Below are 26996 nucleotides of genomic sequence, written 5' to 3'. Positions count from 1 at the left end.
GCGTGTCGGTTTTCGTTTGACGCCCGCCCAGGCTGCCCAAATTTCGACCTCGCTTGACACCGACGTCGCGGCTGGTGCGGCGTACGACCCGCGCGGCCGGCTCATCACGGTGCGCAGGTTTCGTGCGGAGAACGCCACAAGCCCAGATCGTCGCCTTTGCAGAGGCGCTTGATTTCCTCGAAATGGGGCGCACATCTACACTGATTGCCTGTCAATATTGACGGCGCTTTCGCACCTTCGCGTAAGGAACATTTGTGCGTTCAAAAAGATACTGTGTTCGCAAGCCCTCGGAGGCCGCCGAATCCTTCTGTATCATGGGCCACAGGGGCGTGGTGGGACATGAAATAGCAGACTCGGCCGCGTCGTCCGCGGTCGCCACCGGCCTAGTTCGCGCTTGTGAGATTCCGCAATAAACGTTTTAAACATGCTCAACATCAATGACACTGTTACTGGCAGCGCGTGGGAATTAACACTCCCCTTTACTAATGGGTGCCTAGCGTCTACGAAATACCGTGCTGGTTCCCTCCCCTCCGACCGCTTTTTTACTGATTTTCTCACAGGGCACGGGTATTTTCAATATTACCTTCACCGCTTTAATCTCAGCGCCTCTGATTGGTGTGGGTGCGGGGATACTTGTCTCGATGAGACACACTATTTGACCTCTCGCACGGGAACCGCGCGCATCGTGTGACAATTACGAGCTCTCATACGCGATATTATACGCAATATCATACGCGATATGCTCATATCACCCGATGGTTATCCCACCTTGCTGAAATCAGAACACTCTCGCGCCCTGCTCCGGCGATTGGTACATCTCGCCGCTCTTTTCGTTTCCTCCTCTCCCATTCCGCTCTCTTCCGTTCTCCCCGATGCTCGCTAATCACCTCCTCCATCTCACTCTTGCTTCACAGCTTCATATTAATTTTGCGTGACAGCTCTTTGCCATCCGCACTGTATATGCCAACTATGGCGGGGCTTCCTCGTGCTAGATGGCTCTAACCACATGCTTCATTCTCATTACTATGTGCTTCCTCTTTACCCTCTGTTGTCCGTTTACCTGTTCTCTCACCCATCACTGTAATAAGGATTTACGCAGCGTACCACTCAGACGAGCATTCCTGGTCGACTGCCAGGTACTGCTTCCAGCCTTTCAGACCTATGGCATTGCATCGGGGTGGTGAGAGTCCGGATGAGGTGGATGGATGCACTGACGCTTCTGAACGAACGCAATAAAACACGAGACATCGCATCGGCGGGTGGGGCTTGGGCACTGTTTGCAGGCGGTGCCTAGTTCTCGGGGGGTAGTCTCTAGAGCGCATTCTCCTCTTACATGCATTTTCAACTATGTACGACTATTCATATACGGAATTCACCAGGCTTGCATCCGCATAGTTTTTTTTTTCATATATTGTTTTTTTTTCGAAATTCAATTTGGGTTGCCTGAGAAACCCCTTTTCATTTGTATTCTATAGGCTTTATGCCTGTTATACCTTACAGGTGGTGCAGGCTTCACCCATTTTCTTTTCCCTTCTCTTTTTCACACCGGGGGGCATAAAAAAGCTATGGCTGCTGCGATTGAAGAACGGCGCCTGCACAATAATTCCACCGACCTGCTCATCCACACAGGCTCTCTAGCTGATCTGTGAGGATTTCGCCGCCCCTAGTACACCACAGGCCAAAACGAGCCTGCCGCGCCACTGAAAGCACAGGCATCAGCATCACTTTTCAGTGGGTACCAGGGCGTGGCGAAATTGCCGGCAACGAGAGGCAGCTCGTGCAAAAATACGAGTGGTCGCACATTTTCCACCCCTCATCATGCCAGATGCACACAACCAGTACGACCGTGATGATGCGTGATGCGACAATGCAAACATTCCGCCAAACCCGAATCCACTGCCGGACGGCATTTCAAGAGCCAGTCAATCCTATATCGGCTTGGGTGTGGATTCGTCCCATAATACCAGATGTCCTAGAATGTTGGTGGAACTACTGCCCCAAGCGGCCACGGAAGTTTGATGCAGTCGATGGTGCGCCAGATATTGTTCAAGCGCCAGAGGTGGCTCTAACGAACAAATGCTCAAACTCGCGACTATAGGTTTGGCCCAGCGCCGCTCACCTGTTCAGTGACTGTGACGCTGATTCAGCTTCCCGGATGCGACCCTTGATGTCATTGGATGCACCACCTCCAAATTATGGCGCATGGATAATCCCCGGGAGCTCTAGCAATCGGATCAAACAAGTTTTAAACTCGCTGATCGCATATGCTGCAGAGACAGGACTCTTCAGACGGCTCTAATCGTTGGGTCCTAAATCACCTCCCCCCTATTCCGCGATAGGCCATGGACCATCTGCTCAGTAAATATTTATTCAATCAATCATTGTTTTTGACTGATGCGTAAGCACTTCTGCGGAAGACAAACTTTAAACGGAAAAAGTACCGTTCTACTTCAGTCTCCATCAGTGGAGTAGCCAGAAATTTCGCTCGGGGCGGGGGCTCACGTTGGAGCTTGATCTCCTCACAGAATTTGTCGAGGGATCATATACATGAATAATAACTGCATTGCAATTGCCAAAGATGCTGCAAACAAATTCTTGAACGCTACGCACTGTCAAGACAAGTAAAATATGTATTTTTTTCATAAAAGAATACATTCTTATGTCCTAAAAATTGTGCCGAAAGTAACTGATATCAATGCTTCAATGTTTTTTGCCTTTTTATTAAGAAAGAAAATATGACAAGAACTTTAGAACTATATCAGTGCGAAATCAGCAAAGCAGTGCATGCCGCTGATATGATAAAATGTAAAGGCCGTGAAATGAACAAGTTGAGGACAAATATGTTAATGATACTTTGTCATTCGAAAGACTTGTTTACATTTTTTGCACATATGCAACGGCCAGGGAAAAATCTCAGTGACGCTGTCCTTCATTACAATGTACTGCGCAGGAACAGCTGTCACCGGTTGCGTATTCTAATTGCACCGAAATCGTAGTCGCAACAGTGATCACATATAGAACGCAGCAGTTCTGCAAAATATACATTAGAAATTCGAAGTACAATGAAATACACAAATGCGAAGATAAAGATTCATAAAAAGCGAAAAGAAAGTGTCTCTGGAAACAAAGTTCACTGCATGTATCGACAGAACCTCGCAACAAGATATTTAAATATACGTATTAATAACCAATAAATCTACGTATCTAAGCAAAATTCATTTTATACAGGGTGTTTCAGCTAATTTTAGCCAGAGTTCAAAAATATGCAGATGCACTCTAAGATGTCGCGACCAAGTGCATGTTGCTCACTTTTGTACGTAGTGTGTCACGCAATATTTTGTATTTTGCTTAATTAGATTTTTAGTCAAGATTAATAAACCAACTTCTGAAGTAACGAAGTAAGGAAAAAAAATCCATTTAGAAAATTGCAGAGTGGTTTGCAAAGTGTCTGAATAAACAGTTCCTGTCTTTCTATATATATGTATTAGGTATTAGTGTATTTCAGTTTACTGATGATGCCCGCAAACTACAAAACTAGTGACATATCCGCTTGCGCGTTGTAATTGCACTGCTCCCCATCGTTCCGCCCACAAACAGCCATACACCCGCCGTAGTTGCTCAGTGGCTATGGTGTTGGGCTGCTGAGCACGAGGTCGCGGGATCGGATCCCGGCCACGGCGGCCGCATTTCGATGGGGGCGAAATGCGAAAACGCCCGTGTACTTAGATTTAGGTGCACGTTAAAGAACCCCAGGTGGTCAAAATTTCCGGAGTCCTTCACTACGGCGTTTCTCATGATCAGAAAGTGGTTTTGGCACGCAAAACCGCATAATTTAAATAATTAAACAGCCATAGGCGCGCTACCACTTAAAAGGCGACAGGGCAACCACGTAAGCGTCGGCTGTGCCGTTTACGCCAGCGATGTGCTCCCCTCGCGAAAGTTCGTTACAGCGATAAGCAGACGCAGCGGTTATTGCTTGTGTTGCCGGAAGCAACAAGTCCGTCATTTCGCGATAGCTGTAAGCACATTGAACATCCCTAAAAAGAAAAACTCAGTTTTGAAAGGCCTGAAAACGGTGGAATAAGAGTATTATGGCAAAGAAGTCCAACACGGCTGTGGACGGCACGATGGACGCGGACAAGAAGACGCAACAGCATTGGTCCAGAAGGTTGCATTGGCCAGTCACACCAGGAACAGCATCTAGCCCGAGCCCCACTTCAGTAGCATTCGCGATTCGGCTGCGGAGCTCTGCACGGCGCACTTCTCCTTCCTTACAACTTCCCCCCTCGCTGAAGACGGAGCCGCACAGGAGGACTAAGGCGTCGTGAGGACGAAGGGCTCGTGATAGGCCTTGAGCCGATCTACGTGCACAGTTTCGCGGGCCTCGGTGACGCAGGTCCGTAGGGGGCGTCAGAAGTTCCATAACGTAGTTCACCGGAGAAGTTTGCTGTATATCCCGGTAGGGCCCATGGTATCGGGATACAAACTTAGAGGAGACACCTGGTGTCGAAGTAGGAGGCACCCACAACCAAACGAGAGCGTCAGGCGAAAACTGGTGTTGGGGGCGCCCGTTGTCATGACGAAATTTCTGTAGGGCTTGTTCTTGCGTTGTAAGGGAGCGAGCGAGTTGCCGACAATCTTCTGCATACCGGGCGGCTTCGGAAACAGGTGTACCCTCTGATAAGTCGGGACAGTAAGGAAAAATAGTGTCAATGGGAAATGATGGTTCGCGGCCATATAGAAGAAAGAAGGGAGAAAAGTCCGTCGTTGACTGGGGTGCCGTATTGTAGGCGTACGGGACATAGGGAAGGATGAGATCCCAGTTGGTGTGGTTGGAGGCGACATACATCGAAAGCATGCCGCCAAGAGTTCGGTTGAAGCGTTCTGTCAATCCGTTTGTTGGCGGGTGATATGCGGTGGTACAGCGATGAATAATGCGGCATTCAGCGAGAAGTTCTTGAATGACATCGGCGAGAAAGATGAGGCTACGGTCGCTCAGGAGTTCGCGGGAACGCCGTGACGTAGAACGAAGCGTTGAGGCAGGAAGGAGGCAACGCCACGAGCCGTCGCGGCTGGCAGAGCGGCCGTTTCTGCTTACCTCGTGAGATGGTCTACAGCTACAATGACCCAGCGATTGCCAGCAGCTGTGTATGGCAGAGGCACGTATAGGTCTATCCCAACCCGGTCAAAGGGTCGCGAAGGGCACGGCAAAGGTTGCATTGGTCCAGAAGGGCGGCAAGGATCAGGCTTCCGGCGTTGACATTCTGTGCAAGAGCGAATGTACTTTTGCACAAATGTGTACATACCACGCCAATAAAACCTATGACGTAGTCTGGTGTAGGTCTTGAAGAGACCAGCGTGTGCGCACTGAGGGTCGGCTTGGAAAGGGGCGCATACATCAGTGGGGAGCTGCATAGGTATTACAAGCAGCCGTTTGCGGCCGTCGGAACTGTAGTTACGGCGATAGACAATTCCGTCGCAGATGGCGAAGTGCGAAGCTTGTCGGCGTAACGCTCGGGATGGTGGGGGTGTAGGTGAATTAGAGATGTAATCTATCAAAGATGAAATACAGGAGTCCTTGCGCTGCTCCAAAGCAATGTCGACAGAAGCGAATGGGAGAAGTGGGTCGTCTAGGATGGACACACTGACAATGTCGGCGTGGAAAGGCGAGCGCGAAAGAGCATCGGCATCGGCGGGCTTCTTGCCTGAGCGGTGGAAAACCCGAGTATCGTAGTCTTGGAGCCTCAGTGCCCATCGGGCTAGGCGGCCGCAGGCATCCTTGAGATGACAACCAGCAAAGTGCGTGGTGATCGGTAACGACATCGAAGGACCGGCCGTACAGGTATGGGCGAAATTTTGTGATGGCCCAGATGATCGCGAGACATTCTTTTTCCGTGAAGGGGTAGTTCGCTTCAGCTTTCGGCAGAGTGCGGCTCGCGTAAGCAACAACATATTCTTGGCAGCCGGGCTTTCGCTGGGCGAGGACAGCGCCAAGACCAACACCGCTAGCATCCGTATGGATTTCCGTGGGAGCAGTTGGATCGAAATGGCGCGGTATCGGTGGTGTTGTGAGCAGGCGACGTAGCGTCGCGAAGGCATCATCGCAAGTCGGGTACCACGCGGAAATATTGGGGTCTCCCCGAAGAAGCTCTGTCCGAGGTGCCATAATCGAAGCGAAATTTCGAATAAAGCGGCGGAAGTACGAGCAGAGGCCAATGAAACTGCGCAAGTCTTTTAGAGACGTTGGCCTCGAAAATTCTTTAACAGCACGGAGCTTAGCCGCATCAGGGAGAACGCCGTCCTTCGACACGACATGTCCGAGAATTGTCAGCTTGCATGCCCCAAAGTGGCAGTTTTTCAGGTTTAGTTAGAGCCCAGCGTCACTGAGACAGCGTAAAACCTGCTCCAAGCGATGAAGGTGAGTAGGAAAATCTGGTGCGAACACTACTACATCATCCAAATAACACAAGCACGTGTTCCATTTGAGGCCTCGAAGAATAGTGTCCATCATCCACTCAAAAGTCGCGGGCACGTTGCAAAGTCCGAATGACATCACACGAAATTCCTATGAGCCATCTGGTGTGATGAAAGCAGCTTTAGGCTTATCTTCTGCAGGCATAGGCACCTGCCAATAACCAGAGCGTAGATCGAGGGAGGAAAAGAACTCTGCACCTTGTAAGCTGTCGAGCCCGAGCCCCACTTCAGTAGCATTGGCCATCCGGCTGCGGAGCTCTGCACGGCGCACTTCTTCTTCCTTACAGTATTATTAATGACCAGACGCAGTCTTTCACTGAATTTACGTTTATTTTTCATGCGCTTTGACAGAAAGCGCTCGAAGAGGTCACCTTCTGCAGCGATACAACACTGGGACCTTCTGAGAACGCTTGCTGTCGTTGCCTTGAGCACCGTCGGTGAAATGCTGTGGCAGACTTCAATTATCTTCTCCTGTAAGGCTTCTGGAGTCGTCGTTTCCGTCGTGTATGCGTGATATTTAATATAGCCCCAGAAGAAAAAGTCAAGAAGGTTAAGGTCAGGTGACATTGCCGGCCACAGCAAAGGCCCGTTTCTCCCTAGACATTGCCCTGGGAAAGTAACATGAAGGCTTGCTCGTGCTTGACTGCCGTGACTGTCTTGACTGGGCTAGTGGCATGTTGCAGCAGAAGTCTTCAACCTGATCTTTGAGGAACTGACATACCACTTGCCGGTCAGAGTGTTGTTAAAAGCACTGGGCCAATGACTGCTGTCACATATTCCGTTCCAAACGTTAAAAGACTGCTGATATTGGTGGCGGGATATTCCCAGCCAGTGGGGATTTTGCTCACTTCTATAGTGGGCGTTGTGGATATTTACTTGGCAATTTCAGGAAAAGTTCATCTCGTCAGTCCGGATACTTTGGTGAGAAAGTCAGATTCCTGCTCCTCCTGAATCAAAATCCAATTCTTAAAGTCGAGTCTCTTTTGAAGATCCCTTGACTCCAGGCATTGATGCAACTGCAGGTGACAAGGGTGCAGTCCAGCTGTTTTCAATATCATCCAGGCAGTTGAGTTGGGCACACCGAGCTGTGCGCTCACGCTGCGCGTGCTAGCGTGTGGATTAGCCGCCATGAAAGACTAAACGTTGGAGGCAACCTCATTATTTATGACTAAAGCTCTCTGCCTCTTTCTTGTCAAGCTGCCCGTTTGCTTCAGCGACTCGAAGGTGTGGAATATTGTCATCGGGCTCAGTCGCGTACCCGGATGCCAGCTATGAAATATTCTTGCAGCCTGCCGTCTCTGTCTGAGTGCAGGTTTTAGGGCAAGGATGATGTTTGCTTTTCCCTCGTTGGAAAAAGTCATTACGAAATTGCTCGCGCTTTAGCGGCCGGTGCATGATAGTCTGTTTATCGCTGTCTGGAATTACCACCTACCACTACAACCACAACCATCAGTCGCTTTACACAGCACAGGAGATAACGGTTGCTAGCTTAAGTCGAACAGCCAACGCTTGCGTCGCTGCTCTGTCGCTTTTTAAGTGGCAGCTAGTGCACCTATGGCTGTTTGTGCGTGGAAAGCTTGGGAGCAGTGTGATCACGACACGCAAGCAGGCATGTCACGTTGTGTTTTTTGTATTTCGCGGAAATCCGCAGTGAGCTGAAAAACACTAATACTTAATAGATAGAAAGACAGAGACTATTTATTCGGACGCTTTGCAAAGCGCTCTTAAACTTTCTAATTTGATTTTTTTTCCTAGCTTTGTTGCTTCAGAAGTTAGATAACTAATCTTGACTAATTATCTAATTAAAGAAAATACAAACATAGCTACACATTGCATACAAAAGTGAGCAACATGCATTAGGTCGCGTCGTCTTAGAGTGCATCGGCATATTCTTAAACTCTGGCAAAAGTTAGCTAAAAATTCATGTATAATGCGTCAAACAAGGCAAATAAACATGTTGCGCAATCACGGATTCACAGATCACACAATCCTACGGCCCGCGCCCTCCCTCCCTCCATTCCCCCGATGCATCGCGCGCGACGGAAGGCGGCGCGCTTCCTTCCCGCTTTTCTCCGTAGCGCACACACCATCGTCGGCTCCTCCACCATCGTCAGCTCCCCCCCCCCTTCCTACGCTTTCACTCGCACATACAGTATGCGGCGCGCGCTGACGATGTTATCGCCCTTGGTCTTCATACGGAACATGACGGCGATGAAAGGAATGCGCCTTGAGTGTCCACCTAATTGCTATCGAAATAATATAGTAAGAGTATCCGGCAAGTGAAGAGTCCCATGGCCCATTACTTTTCGCAAAAGTAGTAATAAAATTGAACTTTCAGCCTGTGACAATTCGCTGCGCGGCAACAATTTCTTTTTGTGTGTGTGTGGGGGTGGGGGGCGGGGGGGAGGCGGTGCACCGGAATGAAGAAACGCAAAGGAAAGCATCTTGGCCACAACCGAATGCCTACTTGGGGCACCTAATGTGTCAGGAATATCCAAGAAAGGAATAAGGAACCTAAGGAATATCCAAGAGAACGTGAGACGCTTGGTCCATATGCATGCTGCTCGTTATCCCACACTGGCGAGATAAGACTTTCCGTAGACGTTGCGATAACATCGAAACGATGGTGATGCCCTCAAGCAAACGCGTTGCAATCTGTCGAGTCCCCACAATGTTGACGGCAAGCGACCACTGCTTCTTTTTCTCGTCTGCTAGCCAGAAAGCGTCCAAAACGCTCCGAGTCCAAAATCCGCTCGGCCAGAGAAAAACGAACGCGCACCGCAGTGCGCCGCGCGGTTGTCAGGGCAACACATGAAAAACGCATGACCTCTGGTTGGCTCTGGTAGCCCGCGGGTAGCGAGAACAAAAAATTGGAGAGGCTCAATGTGTCCTCGCGAATAAAATTCAAGGTACAAAAAACAAATAAGAACGCAGTTACCTTTGCTGGCTTTAGTGCCTTGACATGGATGTTTTGGCGCAGGTGAAAAAGATTTTGAAATGGTTTTTCGTGGCATGATGGCAAATATGAACCATCACAACGCTTCGTCTCATCGGACCTCACTGCGTGCTTTGCCAACTTGTCTGATAGTGTATTGATTTGGCTTGTTTCGTTGTATCGCCCAATGTACGACTTTAGAAAAGTAAATGCAGATTTCGCATCCAATGTTAATAAGAATATTAAACCCACAAAGATCCGGAATTGAAAATGTAAAGCACGACTTTGGAAATGTCAATGCACCTTTCGCATCAAAACTTTATGTAATCTTTATACTTCTAAAGTTTCTTAATTGAAATCCATGCGCTCCGTAGATTCTGCGGCCTCTGCGAGGTGCCGCGGCGGGCCCGCTCGCCATGAAAGTGCCCTTGAAACTTTGTGCTCGGATGGGGATCTTTGCGTTATGTGACTCCAGGTGCATGGGCGTTGCCACGAAATCGAACCCAAGTTTACAATCTTCGCGCCGAAAGGTTTTTTTTTTTTCGGGCGCGAAAAATACATTCCAGAAAAAATCCAGAATAATTTCCGGTGCCGTGAGTTGTTTTGGTTGGCGGTGCATCATAGCAAGAAAAAATTTCGGGGGGGGGGGCTGAAGCCCCATAAGCCCCCCCCCCAGGCTACGCCCCTCGTCTCCATGAAATAACTACATTCTATGATACATTTATACAGTCATATGACTTAATTCTTCACATCAATTCATGCGTAAGTTCTTCACATCTCCAGATTTAATAGCGTTAAACAAAAGCCTGCGAGTAATTAATTTTGCGGCATGGTTATCGCCATCTCAAATTTGCTTTTATTTTTGTCAATTTCTTTAGAATTCATCATCGTATTATCAACTTAGGCGTCTTCTACATTTCCTTTCAAGTGCTAGTTCTGCTCAATTTTCTACCCATTATATTTTCCTTGTTTCTAGTAGTCATACCATTTATGGCAGATCTACCATATCTTCTTTTTTCAATGTTTGCTTGGTATAATTACACAAAGTTACAAAAGTTATAAAGCAGGGTTTTATGAAATAGGTACATGTGTTTTTCGGATTGTTCGAAGTAAGTTGAAATTATACTTTATAGCGGTAATCACATTGCTTAAGCAACGTTTCCGTACTGAACTGTTATACTTTGGTACTGCTATTTATGTGCTTTTCATACTGTAGCTTCTCTTTAATTATATTCAATAATTTATTTTTGTACATTATCTCGGCGCCTCACATTCGTTGCTGATACTTTTGCTCTCTATTTTTATTATTCACCATGAATTTCATACTTTTTTGTGCTACTTCTACAGGACGCGACGGGAAGCTTCACGAACAGCCTAACAATCCGGTTTCATCCGTCGTTGGAGCTCGAAGGGGACGAGATTAAGACTCTTGTCTGCAAATTCACCACAGGCGACGTGAACCTGGGATGACGGCCAACGTGGGCAGGGAGGTGACTGTATTTGGAGCACGCGAATACCCGGCACAAGACCCCGGAGTTAACATGGATCAGGACGGTCAAGAGTGTCTGCCATGTACGGACACGAGGACAGCTATCGGGACTCATCGCCATAGTTTTCCTCTTCGGGCCCTAAGCCTGTTGGCCAACCGCAGCGTTGCCTGACCAGCACAATCGAATCTTGTCCCCATTTACAGGAGAGCACTTTTGTTTGCTTTCAAAACGAATAACATTCCCTACATTGGGCGGCTTGTCTTATCTAATTGTCTCACAGCACGCGAGGAGTACGCTCAAGTGGTGAGGGTACTGATGGGGCCGAGCCAGCGCAGTGAAAATAGTTGGTCCGCTTTTCCTTTCTGAGCTTGCGGTGGCTGGTCGAAAATCGCGGCGGCGTGCAACGGAAGGTTAAGAATGCCGCTAAAACGGATCCTCAGCAAAGAAGAGTTGGCAGATTGATGCACTATACCTGCCGAAAGGGCTCGATAAATTAATACTGCCATGCAAAAAGTTTATTATGCGCAAATAAATCCATGCTCTCCGGCAGGTGCGAATAGCCAATGGAGTTATCGGCAGGCAGCCACCTTCTATTTCTTTCGGAACGGAGCAGTCTCAGGCTATTCAGGGGCCATATAATGTAAAACTATTCCAATATGTTTTTATTACAATCTTCTGATGTCAAATTTACGTAACCGCCGACGCAAGCATCGGGCGGTCACCCGCAGAGTTGTCTCAACAGACCAATCAAACGCTCTGCTCATTTATAGGCGGTCACTTTTGTTTGCTTGAAAAACTAATAACATTGCCTACACAGAGCGGCTTGTCTTATCTAATTGGCTCACAAGAGGTGAGGAGCACGGTCAAGTGGAGAGCGATTCGATGGGGCCGAGCCACTGCACTGAAAATCGATAATCCGATGAGAAGGGTGGTGCTGGCGTCTGTGATTGGTCCGCGTTGCCTTACTTAGCTTACTGTGGCTCGTCGACACTCGCGGCATCATGTAACGGAAGCTTAAGAATGACGCTAAAACGGAACCTCAGCAAAGAAGAGTTGGCAGAACGAAGTTGTAAACGTGCCGAAAGAGCTCGAAAACGTTACACGGCCACGCAAAAAGTTTAACTACACACAAATAAACCCATGCTCTCCGGCAAGTGAGAGTAGCCAGTGAATGAGCGATCGGCGGCAGCCATCTTTTATTCCTTTCGGAACGGGGCAGCCTTCGGCTGTTCAGAAGAAAATTCAGTTTTGTTCGGCATATTAATGCATCTATAACCTGTACACGTCACTTTGACGCTGTGAGTTTTTGCGGTTTTGTGACGTCGCGTGACAGGCCGGTGAACTGGGTGCAGCCTGAAAACTTTTGGCCAATAGCCGAGGGCTAATGGCGAAAAGCCGTCGTATCAGAAATTATTGTTTTTCGTTTCTTCGGCCAAATCATACCTAATCAGTGTGTACAAAACACATCAGATAGGGAACTATCGCGGTTTTCGTGACGTCGCGTGAAAGACAGGTGAAGTGAGGGTGGTCCAAAATGTTTTTCAGCAATCGCGAAGTTTTACGTTATAGCGTCCGAGAAAAAGAAACAGTTTTTCGGGCATAATAATGCACCTTTAACGCGTACGCGTCCCTTTGACGCAGTGAGTTTTCGCGGTTTATGACGTCGGGAGACAAACAGGGGAAGTGGGTGCAGCCCTAAAACTCTTGACGAATAGCAGAGGGCGAATGGCGAAAAGTCATCGAATCAGAAATAATCATTTTTCTTTTGTTCTGTCGAATCATGCATAATCAGTGTGTTCACATCACATCAGATGGGGAACTATCGCGGTTTTCGTGACGTCACGTGACAGGCGAAGTGGGGGTGGTCCGAAGATGTTTTTGACCAATCGCAGAGGGCTGATTGCAGAATTGGAATAGAAAAGTTTGGAATAGCTTTACGTTTTGGCACCCTAGTTCAGGCGCCTGAAAAAAAATTATTTCACGCACCGTAAGATTTACATTGAAGTTTTATAAATAGCCACGGGATTTTGCTGAAAAATATAGTGAATGAATTTTGCACATTGTCCGTACGTGTACGTGTACATGCTTGTTTTTGCATCATGAGATACAAAATGAGATGTAGGAAAAACCCGTGGAAGGCGGGAGATCAAAATTCAACATGATGAGCAAAAGGAGGACAAGGTGAAAGCGGGAGCCAACGTTTCGACAAGTGGACTTGTCATGTCGCCTTGAAAAAGACAAGTCCACTTGTCGAAACGTTGGCTCCCGCTTTTTTATCGTTTCGCTCATAAAATGACATGCAGCAACATGGCGGCGCCTTTGCGGCTGCCAGTTTATTTCGCCGAGCTTTTTCTCTAGAATTAGTATACTAACTCTAGGCAGCCTCCGAGACTTAGGATGTGATGATCCTTTATCAAAGACATCATGTTTCATGCTCCGCCTCTATCGATGCACACCTGTACACAATTTCGTTACGGGCAACAGCAAAAAAGCAACAGATAAGCAAACATATGAAACGCAAGCAGTAATAAAAAGCGATAGACACAAGCATATAAACCTGATTATGAATGTACGCAAAAAAAATGTATTCAGCTTTTGAACAAATATCATGTCTTATGGCAGATACAGCATCGTGCAAGTTATTGCAATGACGAAGGGCTAAGGGAAGATAGGAGAGTAATTGAGAAGTACGCGGGAACATAAGTAAGCTCTTTAAGACAGCTGATCTTAGTGAGAAAAAACATAATACGATGGGTGGACTCTATATGTAAGACAATGCGAATGACGCGTGACTGTGATAAAAAAAGTGCGAGTGCCAACAGTCTTCGCTGCCTGAGTGATGGAAGATTAAGTAATGCTGACTTTATTCCTTACTCTAAATCCGGCACTTTTATTTCAATAGCCTGACCCAAAAATTAAGTACATTCGATTATGGTTCTGTATAACTGAGGCATATTCTATGTGAGAACGAACAAGAGAATGTGTTCAGCTCATTCTGCTGTGACATGTGATTACTGTATGCAGTAACTCTAGCTGTGGCACCTGGTGAATGAAGTGCTTTGAATATTTTGTAGTTATGGCGTCCATATCCCTATTTCCTGTTAGGTCTCCAGATAGTTGCATGCCTAAGGTCTTAATTGAAAAAACGCATTCAATAGGTGTATTATGCAAGCACTGTGCAGGATATTGGGGATAATCGTAATTGGCAGCACTGTTGTTTTACAAGCTTATATTTTCGTTTGCTATAGGTCACACCAACCGGCGATTTTGTTGAGGTGTCTTTGCAAACAATGTAACCCGCCGCGGAGGCTTAGCGGCTATGGTGTTGCGCTACTAAGCACGACATCACGTGACGAAATCCCGGCCGCAGAGGCCGGATTTCGATGGCTATGAATGCAAAAAACGCCTGTGTCCCGTGAACTTGGGACACGTTAAATATACTCTAGTGGTCAAAATTAATCCGCAGTGCCTCATAATCAAATCGTGGTTTTGGCACGTAAAACCCCAGAATTCAATTCAAACAATGTTCTCGTCATGGTTAGAAATGTGTCTGTAGATCGCACAATCGTCAGCAAATAAGAGAGTTGATGATGCAAGGTTCTGACTTTCGTCGTTGGTGTAGGCGGAAGCAATGTCGGTCGCTGAACGGAGCCTTGCGGTACAGTTATAGAGAGCAGTATTCATTGACAGGAAGAAATTGAGAAGGTTCAGTCACCACCTAGTGATCCAGTCGCTGATGTTTGCTTATTATCGAACAAGTGTAAGTGGCTGTGTCAAGTGCTGTCAAGTCATGGGGAGCCACGTCCTTGTCATTCACTTTGCTGGCTTATTCGTCGTGCCTTCCCTTGAAAGCCACGTCTGTTTTCTCGTCTGTCTTCGTCTAAACGTCGTTCTTCTCGTGCACATGAAGAGGCGTTTTTCTTGAAGTTTGTGTATTTAGCAGCAGTATAAATAAACCACACTTGGCATGCGCCATTGCCCTTTCATGTATTCTTAAAACAGTAAGGACCCGAGATGCAAATAAATTTTATTTGGGCTAAGCTGGCTAGAAACGTATAGCATAAACTACCAATGTGATCTTGGCAACGCCGCTGGGCCGCTAATAGATTTTCTTATTAGCAGCCTTTAAATAGCTCCTAAGTAGACGACACGTGCACCTCGCGGTGAGTGCTAATGATGCGGATGTGCCTATAACCCCACACGCTTGCTCAGCTCTCATTTTTACGCTCAGCATGTTCAAGTTGGTGGGTGTGCTTTCACGTTGCGTGTGATTTGAGATGTTGCAAGAATACCGACGGGTGTTGTAGGCTGCTCGAACGCTCACTAGAACACGAGCGACGGCTACTACACAACGCTGCGCAGAGGAAGGCCAGTCCCAGCTTTCAGGGCAGAGGCGTGCAGCGCACCGCCGCAGGCAACTGGACCAGCCAACGTGCACAAAGCTGCACAGGGAGAAGCTGCACAGTAAACTTGGCGAGCACATTCACTTACATGTGGATGGACTGCTTGTGAAACACTTTCTCTAGATGACTATAACTACTATATAAACAGCGATGGCGGACGAAAAGCGAACGTGGGTTGTATTCAGGGGGCATATTCTCAGCGATCAGTTCCGGTGATGCATCTTCTTGAAGACGTTTCGCTCGACTATAAAGGACGCGTCCACGTAGACCAACGTAAGCCTTTCTGACACGCGGCGAGAAACGCTGCCAACAGGAGGCGCAATTGTCACGAAGGAGAACGCGGCCGGAATGCGATGCCGCCACAAGGGGCCGACATCCGGTCGTCATTTTAGCCGTACTTGGTGCCAAGCCTCAGCTGCAGCGAGGTTTTGATAGTGCCTCAAGGCAACTAAACTGGGTTCTAGAGTAAACAATTACGTTAAAAACTTTCCCATTGAAAGGACGGTTAAAGTGAAACTTGATGAATATGTGCCAATTAGTCCTTCAGCCATGCGTGGAACACCTCGAGGTTCTATTCTCTCACCGACTTTCTTTAACATTGTGATGATGAAGCTACCCGCATTACTAGAAGAAATACCTGACATAGAAAAGAATCTGTGCGCCGATAACGATGGTGCAGTGGAGGATCACCTGGATGGCAAGGACACACCATGCAAAGTGGACCATACGTGCATACGCCAAAACACTAGGGCTAGAATCTTCCCCTCAAAAATCAGGATATATTGTCATTAGTGAAGGCCTTAGCTTGTAAGCCGAAGAATATACAAACTTAATAAAACTTCGAAAGGAAGACGGAGCTTTACCCCGCAAGAACACCGTAAGAATCCCCGGTTTCTTTCTGAAGGACAATGGTAAAGCGACGGCATGAGTGGAGAAGTTTACCGTGCAACTTGAACAGATCTTTGCAATGATGCGTAGAATAGCTAGACAAAGGAGAGGAATGAAAGAACACGAGCTACGTAAGGTTACACAAGCCGGGACCTTTTCCAGCATAATATACCATCTACCATACGCTAAGATATCCAACACGCAAGGCAAAACGATAGACATCACACTTATAAAACGTGCTAGACTTGCCCTGGCAGTTCCTAAGCTCGCAGCCAACCATACAAATGAAGTAACCGGGCTCTTTAACGCTCACTAGGAGGCAGAATAGACATACACAATCGGGCGCAAATACTGAACAGACTGGGGTACCAATGGCTAGCTTACCCCCAATTCCGCCGGAATTACCACCATCAGATGATTTGTCAAATTTAAAAGTACACCCTATTCCAAATAATATGCACCAGGAAAAGAATCGAGAACGACGGTCGAAAACAACAAATATAAAACAACAGAAAGACGATAAAACCCCTTTATATACAGATGCCAGTCATAACGCCGAAAGCAGCAAAGCAGCAGTCGTGGGTCATGACTCAACACTCATGAAAACTTACTAGAGAGTCCCAACGCATCAAGACGCTGGCTATATGCTTTCCATAACGAAAATGATACATACATCTGACACGCTTACTATCCCAACAGCCCGTCAAGGCACTTGCAGAGACATTCAAAATGATGACCCGCCAATCAAATGATGACCCGCCACGAACAAAGCTCCACGTGTACATGCAGGCTCACCCCCTCCTACAGGTATGTGTACAATGGGTTCTAGGCCATCAAGGATTGCGAGGAAATTTACGAGCATACCAGCTCTCACGCGCAGGAAATCCGGGACATCCTAGTCTTTAGGCTGTCGAAGACATTTACAACCCCAGAAATGAGCGGAAGATACAGTGTAACGAAGGCCTACATATTTTGAAGTCTCGCAGGGAAGCATCAACACACCATCCTACACGTATTCGAGAGAGGACGCCGCAATCATACGAAAAGCAGGAACGTACAGATTACTCGCGCCGCACTATACGCTCTATATTAACAGGCTTCCCCCCTTGCAAACAGTGCGGGGCCTATTCATCAAATAAACACCTTGTGGGAGCCCCCTGCCAACACCATCTTCAGGAAGACAACACTTTCTAAACTATCACACACCACGCAGCTAATAGGAGGGAACCACTTCCCCCCCCCCCCCCCCGAAAGTTTGAAAAGCTATCGTTGCCGCTTGTGGTGCAGCACGTCAAGAAAGTGCTGGGGCACAAGGCATGAGCATTCCAGGAGGCCCGGACTTGGGTTTCGTTTCTTTGGTTCGAATAAATATTACTTCTCCCTCTCCCAGATACGTCTCATTGTTTAATACAGATGGCGGTAGTTGCATGCCTGCTCGGCCGACTCGGTCTAAGATAGCTATGGTTAAAGGCGCGAATATTGTCCGGTGTTTCCAGCGTGCCAGGTAGCGACCGGAGAAATCGGATGCCGGCGAAGCTAAGATGGCTAAATTTTGCCCTCATCAGCACGTTAAACGTGGCCCACAGCAGTTGTTGCCCGCGGCGAGCAAGCGCTTTGCTGTTTGTCGAAGGCGCTAACTTAGCTAAGCTAGCGCGCTATGCACTCGGCCCTGCAGCGGCTCGGGCGTGAGATAGGACGCGTTCTGTTTGCGCGCCAGACACTCTAGTGTCCGAAGAGCGTTCAAGTTTCACCGCCGTAGCGTAACTGCGCCGCGCGCGGATTGCGTCCACGTTACGCCGAGCTATATCCGCGCCCTTAACTGGGCCATGTGCTCTTCATCTCCGAACGGAGACGGAATGCATCGAGTCTCTGCTCGTTGAACGTATACAAGCAGATACAGAAAACCGGCTTGACTCAGAGAAGAATTCATGGTGAAATTGGTAGCGCGCACAATAGACAAGGACGCAGAGAAGGTGGACCCCGCGAGCGCTACTCTGCGTCCTTGTCTACTGCGTGCGCTACAAATTTCAACATGAACATCTCGCCCTACTATCAGTTCTGCTGCAGTCGGAGAAGAATGCTTCGCACTAAAGGAACAACACGGGCGTGCAATGACATTGGCACGGCACAGGAGGCAAAATACTCACTCTGTGATTAACAGACGTGCGGTAACTGTTCGCTGATACACGCGGGAAAGGTACATGCAAGGAAACCAGAGGACAAGGGCGCTGGTTCTCTAGTGCTACGTCGCTTCCGGCGAGGGGTAATGGCGGCGTTTTCTTTTTTAGAGCGAAGGCGTTAAAGGCTACTTCCCCCAGGATCGTGTCCGTGTGTAGACATAAAACTTTTTAATGTACTATCTTCGGGATCAGCCCACATATGGGGAATATGTGCGCCGATCCCGAAGATAGTGCAATACCGGGCCGACGTGCTGCAGAGGTGAAGCAGGCGTTAAGCACTCTCCATACGGGCGCCGATCCGGAAGATAGTGCAATGCCGGGCCGCCCCGCGGCAGAGGTGCAGTTCGCCATTAAGGGGCCCACATACACACCTTCGCTGGTCATCCTTCATCACAGAGTTTAAATGCACTGAGTTCTTGTTTTTTAGTTTTATTCTGAAAACCATTGCGACCGTTTGCAATCTTTGCAAGCGTTTTGTGACGCATCCACTCGCATTTATGCGCAAAATATTCCACGGAGCCTACTGTATGTTTAAATTATCTGATACTGGTCTATTTACCTTGTCGAATACTTCGTTGCCGTTTGCCTTTGAATAATCTCCGTATTGCCACGTTGTAGAGACCGTTTCTTTTTTTTTACATGAGGCTCGTTATCCTTCCTGCTAGCGTGCCGGCATACAAAAGTAAATTAGAGAGAATATTCATCCTCCTTAAAGCATTAGTAACACTAATGCCAGGGCAGAAAACTATAAACAAACAAAAACTAAATGAAGCTTAAGCGTACATCACTGAACAAAGTACACTCCGCGATTTGAAACGCCAGCAAGATATCTGAAACAAAAAAATTCAGAGCCCTTTCATCCTGTGAAGAAGGAAGTCCAGCGAAGCTGGCGCTAAGGTTGGTTCTGCTGTCGGGGTTTTCCTATGTTGGCCATTTTCTATTTTATAAGTTTAGTATTGGGCGAATAAAGAGACATGTACTGAAAGATCCCGGTTGTCATTATTTATTTTGTGACTGTTGTAATCATTGCCTTGTGATTACTGTGGTACACGGCAAGTGGTTAAACTTTCACTGTGTTAATGTTCTTCCCAAAGGTTAGGCCGATGTACGATCGGTGACGAGTAGTGGGTGGCATCTGCTAAGCACGAAGTCGCGGGGTCGAATCCCGGCCCCGGCAGCCGCCTTTCGGTGGGGGCAAAATGCGAAAACACCCGTTAACTTAGATTTAGGTGGGCGTTAATGAGGGGGTCCAAATTTTTGGAGACCCCCACTACGGCATGCCTCATAACCAAATCGCGGTTTCGGCTCGTAAAACCCCCTAATTAAATTTTTTTTATGGCGGCATTGGTGAAACACTTGAGGGCCTCCAACATGAAGGTACGTATCCACGCCCCGTCGGGTCTCATCGACATCTCCCACGATGACGATGGACGCATTCTCGGCGGGCTCCACCATTCCGAAGACATTCACGATACACGCTGCCCTCGGCGCCGACTCCGGAGATTTCCGGGGGCGCTGAGCCCCTCCCCCCCCCCCCCCCACAAGCACACACCTAAAGTGCTATTGCCAGTCCTTTGTCACCCACGCAATTTGAGGTTTCTTTTGACTTTCCTCGACCGTTTCACTCGATATGTTAGTGGGCCTGACAGCTTACTGTATCATTGTTGGCGCGGACGTGCACGGCTTTTAATTCATATTTACCCTTTATTTCTGCAGATCCTGACGCGCGCATTAGAAGCACCAGTCGCACCTGCCTTATCGGTATTTTCTCACTTCAACATTATTTAGATTTTCCACTGTAAACACCATGCACATACACAATATATTTAAATATAGACACAGGACAAAGTTTATTATATTTTTGAAAGGGATGGAGGTTGCCAATTAAAAATTATTTCTAATGTTATGGGTAATCTATGCCTAGAGAAAGAATATGTTGCTGTATGCTATCCTCGCTTCAAATTGCTTTGCGTGCTTTTTTGACCATGAAAAAGCCTATAGACTTCAGTGACCCCTTCGTCTCTTATTTTTTATCTTTTATCGTGCTTCTTTTATTAATGGCATGTGAAATGCACGGGACTCTTGTGTTTCTCAGTATTGCGTCTCTTTTCAGTAAGCAATGCTTACGACTCCTGAAAAAAACATTTCTAATAAATTACAACATTTATTAGTAATGGAAATATCGTCACTTGCATGCAAAGGTCATGAATATATACAGGGTGTCCTATCATGCACCAAGATTTAGAAAAAGGGCAATGCGTTACTCGAAGAAAACCTAGCGCATATTGTTTACAGTACAGTGGAGTAGCTGCCAGTAATTTTTTCGTTACTCAGATTGAATTAGGTAATTGTAATTAAATATATAACTCGAGAAGTGCTATCCTAATTATCAAAGTGTCAAATAGTCATGTGAAGGCACAGCCAAGGGACATCTAACTGCGGTAATTTTAGCGAAGTACTAATTGCGCACCACTATTTTACGATTGATAAATAAACCCTGCAAAATATCGAGAATACCCCACGACTGCGCTCCCATCCGCATCATACAGCAGCGCCCTCGAACACGCTCCCTCTCAGTTAGCCAGGACGAAATTAAGGAAATAAAGAAACATCGTGATTGAGATAGTGCCTCATCAGCAGCGCCCCGGTCGAAGTAATACGTCGCGTTTGGTGTTAGTTGGAAACAAGCTGTGATAGCTGTTGTCGTAGCATAGATAAAGTGCACAGGTGGTTTTTTTTTTGCCACGGAAACTATCACCGCAATGGCAAATTGATGACGTGAGTACAAAGATTTAAACGTGCGTTTTGTGTCATCCCAGTCGCCATGTCTTTCTCTAATGAGCCGAAGGAGAACATGATCCTTGCCTTGAGAGCTGCACATAGCAACACGAGGAAGGCCGTATATATATATATATATATATATATATATATATATATATATATATATATATATATATATATATATATATATATATATATGTGTGTGTGTGTGTGTGTGTGTGTGTGTGTGTGTGTGTGTGTGTGTGTGTGTGTGTGTGTGACGGTGGACCAAACGCATCGATTATAACCAGAAATTATGCAAACCTGATTCAAGAAACAGTGGCGGAGGACTCCATCTTTGAGTCCTAGCCAACGCGTGGATGTTCTAGCGTTTATGGCCTCAAACACTCATGCTAGCGCGCGGGACGTGGCCGCCCAGGTACCATTTTCCAAGTCAGCAGTTTGGAGAATTACAAATGACGGCCTTTCACCCGTACCACCTTAACCAGTACTCATGCTTGGAAGATAGAGACCTGTAGAATCGTCTAGATTTATCGAACTGGGTCCTCACAAAAGCCGATGAGTCACCGGACTTTTCAGCAACATAATGTGCACAGATAAAGCCAATTTTCGCAGAAACGCCTACGTAAATTTTTGCAATGCACGCTATCGGAGGGACTCCAATCTAAACTGGGTAAAGCGCAATCGGCACTAGTACCTGTGGCCGCTCTATGTGTGGTTAGGAATTTACGCCGGTGATCGGTCCCATCTTCGATCACACACTAACTGGCGAGAGCATCGCACGCGTAATGCGAAGACGTGGTATCGTTTCCCTCCTGCAGTAAGTTGTTTTTTCATCCACTTTCATTGGCACTAATTTATCATTTCTTTAATTCAATTAGTAAGTACAAGTAATTTCCCCTATGTTTTCCTTGGTGTCATTGTTGGCTGCTCACGATATTACTCATGAAAATCATGCTCCTCGGTTACCCTAACCCCCTTCCTTCTCGTACTGACTGGAAAGCGTTACGTGAACGAAATCTTTGAAGGAGTGGTGGATGAGTTTCTCAGCGAAGTCCTGCTGTCACGTCTTCCACTGCTGTGGTATCAGCAAAATGGGGCACCCACACACAGAAGCAGCTGAGCACGAAACTGGCTGGATGTAACTTTTCATGCGCAATAGATTAGAAGGCACGGGCCTGTAAATTGGCCGGCTAGGTCACCTGACCTCTGTCCACTCTATTTCTTTGGAGTTATGTGATTGATCGTGGTGACACGATCGAGACAGACGTGAGATTAGTCAAGGACAAGTCAAGGCAAGCATAACGCATGTCTGCCGTAGAATTATGGCGTCGGTCATCAAGAAATAATAATATAATATTTTGGGTTTTACGTGCCAAAACCACTTTCTGATTATGAGGCACGCCGTAGTGGAGGGCTCCGGAAATTTTGACCACCTGGGGTTCTTTAACGTGCACCTAAATCTAAGCACACGGGTGTTTTCGCATTTCGCCCCCATCGAAATGCGGCCGCCGTGGCCGGGATTCGATCCCGCGACCTCGTGCTCAGCAGCCCAACACCATAGCCACTGAGCAACCACGGCGGGTGGTCATCAAGAAAGCCGCTGAAGATGTGATAAAACGGACACAGTATGGCGTAGCTACAAAAGGAGACCTATTCGGACACGTCCTCTAAGCTGGTGTTCAATGGAACTTACGAATTCCTAGATAATAAGAGCACACTAACATCTGATGCTTTTTTCTTTTTCTTTATTTTTTTGTGGAGACATCCTGATTGCCAATTCGGCTCGTTTAGCAGGGGTATATCTACTTTCTTGAACGTATCGGTTTTGCTTTTTTTCTACACGTTGCTCGCTTCCCGGTCTGTTTATTTTGCTTTTATTTTTGACACCAAACTATTTTGGCAGCAGGTATACACTTTCATAAAAAATAAAACGGTCACTTTAATTTGGCTTTGGTCCCAACCAAGTTTCTGGTGCAAGATATAGCTTCGTGCGCACTCTTTCGATGTGGTGCGAGCAAAGCCGGATTTTGAAACATGCTATATGCCTATTACATTGCTTTTCGCATTTAGTGTGGGGTCAAAGCGGCGCTTCGGCCCCGTTATCAAGGGGCTTTTGTTGTCAATGTCATTAGACGGCCTTTAGATGCGCATAATGAGTGTGACGTAGAAATGGGAGGAGCGAATAGCTGCGAACCCGCGAAACCTGCTGTTGGTGCTCCTTCCGTAGCATGATCAGCGTTATGCGCAGTCTCCTCGGGTTTCCGACAGGCAGTGCAGTTGCTTTCAATCAGCTTATTTGAGGGCGCTGCTTTATGATGCAGGTGTTAGCGCAGTCACGTGGTATTTTTCATATTTCGTGAGGTTTCTTTGGCAGTCCGAAAAAAATGGTACGCCATTAGTACCTCGCTGAAAGCACCACCATTAGCAGTTATTTTTGGTGCCTACAAATGTATAATTGACACTTTGAAAATTTGGACACTATATCTCGAGTTAGATAATTACTAGCATCTACCGAATTAAATCCCAGTAACGAAAGATATACTGGCGACTACTCCACTGTACTGGAAATAATATGCACTAGGTTCTGTCCGAGTACCTCACTGCTCTTTTTTTTACGTCTTAGTGCGTGGCAGTTGGGGAAAACTGTATGCACTCAATAACTGAAATGAGGTCAAGCCCGATTGACTCGTAATCAGAATCGACAGCAATCATGCGCAGCAGCGCTTATAGTCGGACTCACAGAAAAAAAAGAAAGAGAGAGAGAGAGGCTGCATTTTCACCGGAAAGGCGAAGCATTAGTAATGACAGCCATGTATGTGACAATTATACGAAGGAAAACCACACTACCGATAGGACTCAGGCTGTGAAAATGAACTGACTCCTACTATTAGGTCTTGTATATTGTCACGTGGTAGTGACGGTGAAGAAAGCAGCCATACGGTGAAATACAAAATATAACTTTTATTGGGCGAACCTGTGCCCACAAAAACAGGCTACACTTATAGCACAACGATAGCGGCGAACACGGTCGGCGATCGTCGGAAATCTGATCAGCGGGTCAAGCGCGTCGGCTTTTATACAGCAGTCATCGAATGTTCCAGACTAATCGTTGGGACCCGCATGCCTTCTACAAAGTTCTACACCATTCGTGTCAAGCGATGAAATCAGATAACACAAGGTTCGGCGACAACAGACAGCGGATAGAAGCATCGATAACTTTCCAGAAACTTCGGATACATGCAGGCGCGTCCCGCGCTGTGCGATAACATTTGTTAGGCGGCAAAACGTGTCGCCCGATAAAGACAAGTACACGTGTCAATATACTCACATAACGCCGTCACTGCAGCGCTGAATTCTAAGTGGTCAGACAAAATTTCTTCAAGTGCAAGAATTATGTGTGTGTATATATATATATACATACATACATGGAGTTCGGAAAGCTGGTCGGTCTGCAGCCCCCAACACGGGAAAATGAAGACTCTTCGCCTATGAGCGTTTCGTTTGCGACATGTCCCGCACATAGTCTCGTGCTCCACATCTTCGGAGGACCTACACTGCCGAAACGCACCCGCCACCGCTTCACGCTGTTGCGCAGCCCGCACGCCGGCGATCGTGAACGGCGAACCAAAGACGGTCACACACGATTGGTAGATAGAGACAATGACGTTTTATTATAGCGCGACTACGCCAATCACGGTGCGCGCACTAGCGCCCCGCACAGGTGGCCGCCGAAGAGCGCGCGCCGCGGTATTGCGCAATGTCGGGAGTAGAGAGCGCTAGATTCGGGAGAGAGACGGCGTTCGTGGCAAGAAGCATATAAGGCCCCTAAATGCCCTCAATACAAACTTGGGAGAAATGCGTCGGCGGTGGAGAGGAGTATAGTTGGTCTATGTGCACGAAAGCGAGATCCACCAGAACCTAGGCATAACTGGCTTCGCTGTAAAGAACGAAAGCAATGGTCTACTCACAGCTAATAAAGAAGTCAACCAGAGTAAAATTGTTTGATACCGGTTAGTATCGGTCACCTTTTGCCAATGCGGAAGTTTTTTTATCCAATTCTCTCTCCGATGCTCGTCATCTGCTTATTTCTAGAAACAGTGAACTTATACATTGCTTTCTTTCCACCACGATGACACGCGCCTGTATACAATAAAAGTCGTTGGACATTCGCTTTTGTTTACAGCGAAGCTGTCTACCTCTAGCATTAAGGAAATTTTCGTGCCGAAGAAAAAAACTCCCCATACGTAGGCCGATCCCCGAAGTAGTGCAATGCCGGGCCGACCCGCGGTGGAGGGCAAGCAGCTTTTAAACGCTCCCCATACGTCGGCCGATCCCGAAAATAGTGCAATACCGGCCCGACCCGCGGCGGAGGTGAAGCAGGCGTTAAGCACTCCCCACACGTGGGCCAATTCCGAAGATAGTGCAATGCCGGGCCGACCCGCGGCGAAAGTGAAGCAGGCTTTAAGCACTCCCCATACGTGGGCCGATCCCGGAGGTGCGCAATGTCGGGCCGACCCGCGGCGGAGGTGAAGCAGGCGTTAAGCACCCCCCGAATACGTGGACCCATCCCGAAGATAGTACAATGCCGGGCCGACCTGCGGCAGAGGTGAAGCAGGCGTTAAGCATTCCCCTCAGTGTGGGCCGATCCCGAAGATAGTGCAATGCCGGGCCGACCCGCGGCGAAAGTGAAGCAGGCTTTAAGCACTCCCCATACGTGGGCCAATCCCGGAGGGGCGCAATGTCGGGCCGACCCGCGGCGGAGGTGAAGCAGGCGTTAAGCACTCCCCGAATACGTGGGCCCATCCCGAAGATAGTACAATACGGGGCCGACCCGCGGCAGAGGTGAAGCAGGCGTTAAGCACTCCCCACACGTGGGCCGATCCCGAAGACAGTGCAATGCCGGGCCGACCCGCGGTGAAAGTGAAGCAGGCTTTAAGCACTCCCCATACGTGGGCCGATCCCGGAGGTGCGCAATGTCGGGCCGACCCGCGGCGGAGGTGAAGCAGGCGTTAAGCACTCCCCGAATACATGGGCCTATCCCGAAGATAGTACAATGCCGGGCCGACCTGCGGCAGAGGTGAAGCAGGCGTTAAGCACTCCCCACAGTGTGGGCCGATCCCGAAGATAGTGCAATGCCGGGCCGACCTGCACTGGCGGTGAAGCAGGCGTTAAGCACTCCGCGTACGTGGGTGGTGGAGGTGCAGTTCGCCATTGAGGGGCCCACATACACCGCTTCGCTGGTCATCCTTCTTCACAGAATGAAAGCTAGGGCACTGAGTTTTTTTTCCTTTTCATGCTTGTGCGCGGCGGCATAACGCCGATTTGAGAACTACGACGCATTTAGCGCATGCCGTGATGGGACATCCACTTTCACTTCGAACCTTAACCTGGATCTGCTGTTTCTCGGCACGGCCGCCAGTTAGAGAGGATTTACTTGGAGTCGGGAATAACATGTAGGACCAACCCGTATGCTCGCAAATCTAATTTTCTACCTAGACCGTCATGAGTCTGGTTTCGGGAGCATGAGGAACTGACAAGGCAGGAGCAAACAAAAGCTGTCCGAGTTGTTCGACAGGCTAGGATGGCCGTCATTGTACCGTGAAAAATAGTCTTGTATCCATGCTTCCACCGAATCATATGTGACGTACATCCAGGACATCCTCGCTCATTGCAGCTAGGTGGACAAGCAGGTGCAAGAAGAGATCAGAAAAATACAATACCGGCCTGAGACGCGCCTGTTCGCTGACTCATTTCTCGCAAAAGCATCGTAAAATGGAACAAGCTGCTTGAAGTGCAATTGTCTCGTGAAAATGTACACTTGTTGATATCCATGACGAATCCC

General features: G+C 47.7%; 1 protein-coding gene across 1 annotated transcript in view; it reads left to right on the top strand.

Moving 5' to 3' along the window:
* The window catches only part of LOC126518597 (uncharacterized), a 125707-nt gene extending 106352 nt beyond the window's left edge, over positions 1–19355 (top strand). Inside the window, exon 4 of the mRNA XM_050168373.3 lies at positions 10757–19355. Coding sequence (XP_050024330.1) covers positions 10757–10879 — 123 coding nt within the window. The 3' untranslated portion in view covers positions 10880–19355. The remainder of the gene's footprint in view (positions 1–10756) is intronic.
* Positions 19356–26996: the final 7641 nt, after the last annotated feature.

Source organism: Dermacentor andersoni, chromosome 1, assembly GCF_023375885.2.
Source record: "Dermacentor andersoni chromosome 1, qqDerAnde1_hic_scaffold, whole genome shotgun sequence".
NCBI classification, from domain to species: Eukaryota; Metazoa; Arthropoda; class Arachnida; order Ixodida; family Ixodidae; genus Dermacentor; species Dermacentor andersoni.
The sequence above is the reverse complement of the archived record's forward strand: the minus strand, read 5'-3'. Positions and strand labels throughout refer to the sequence as shown.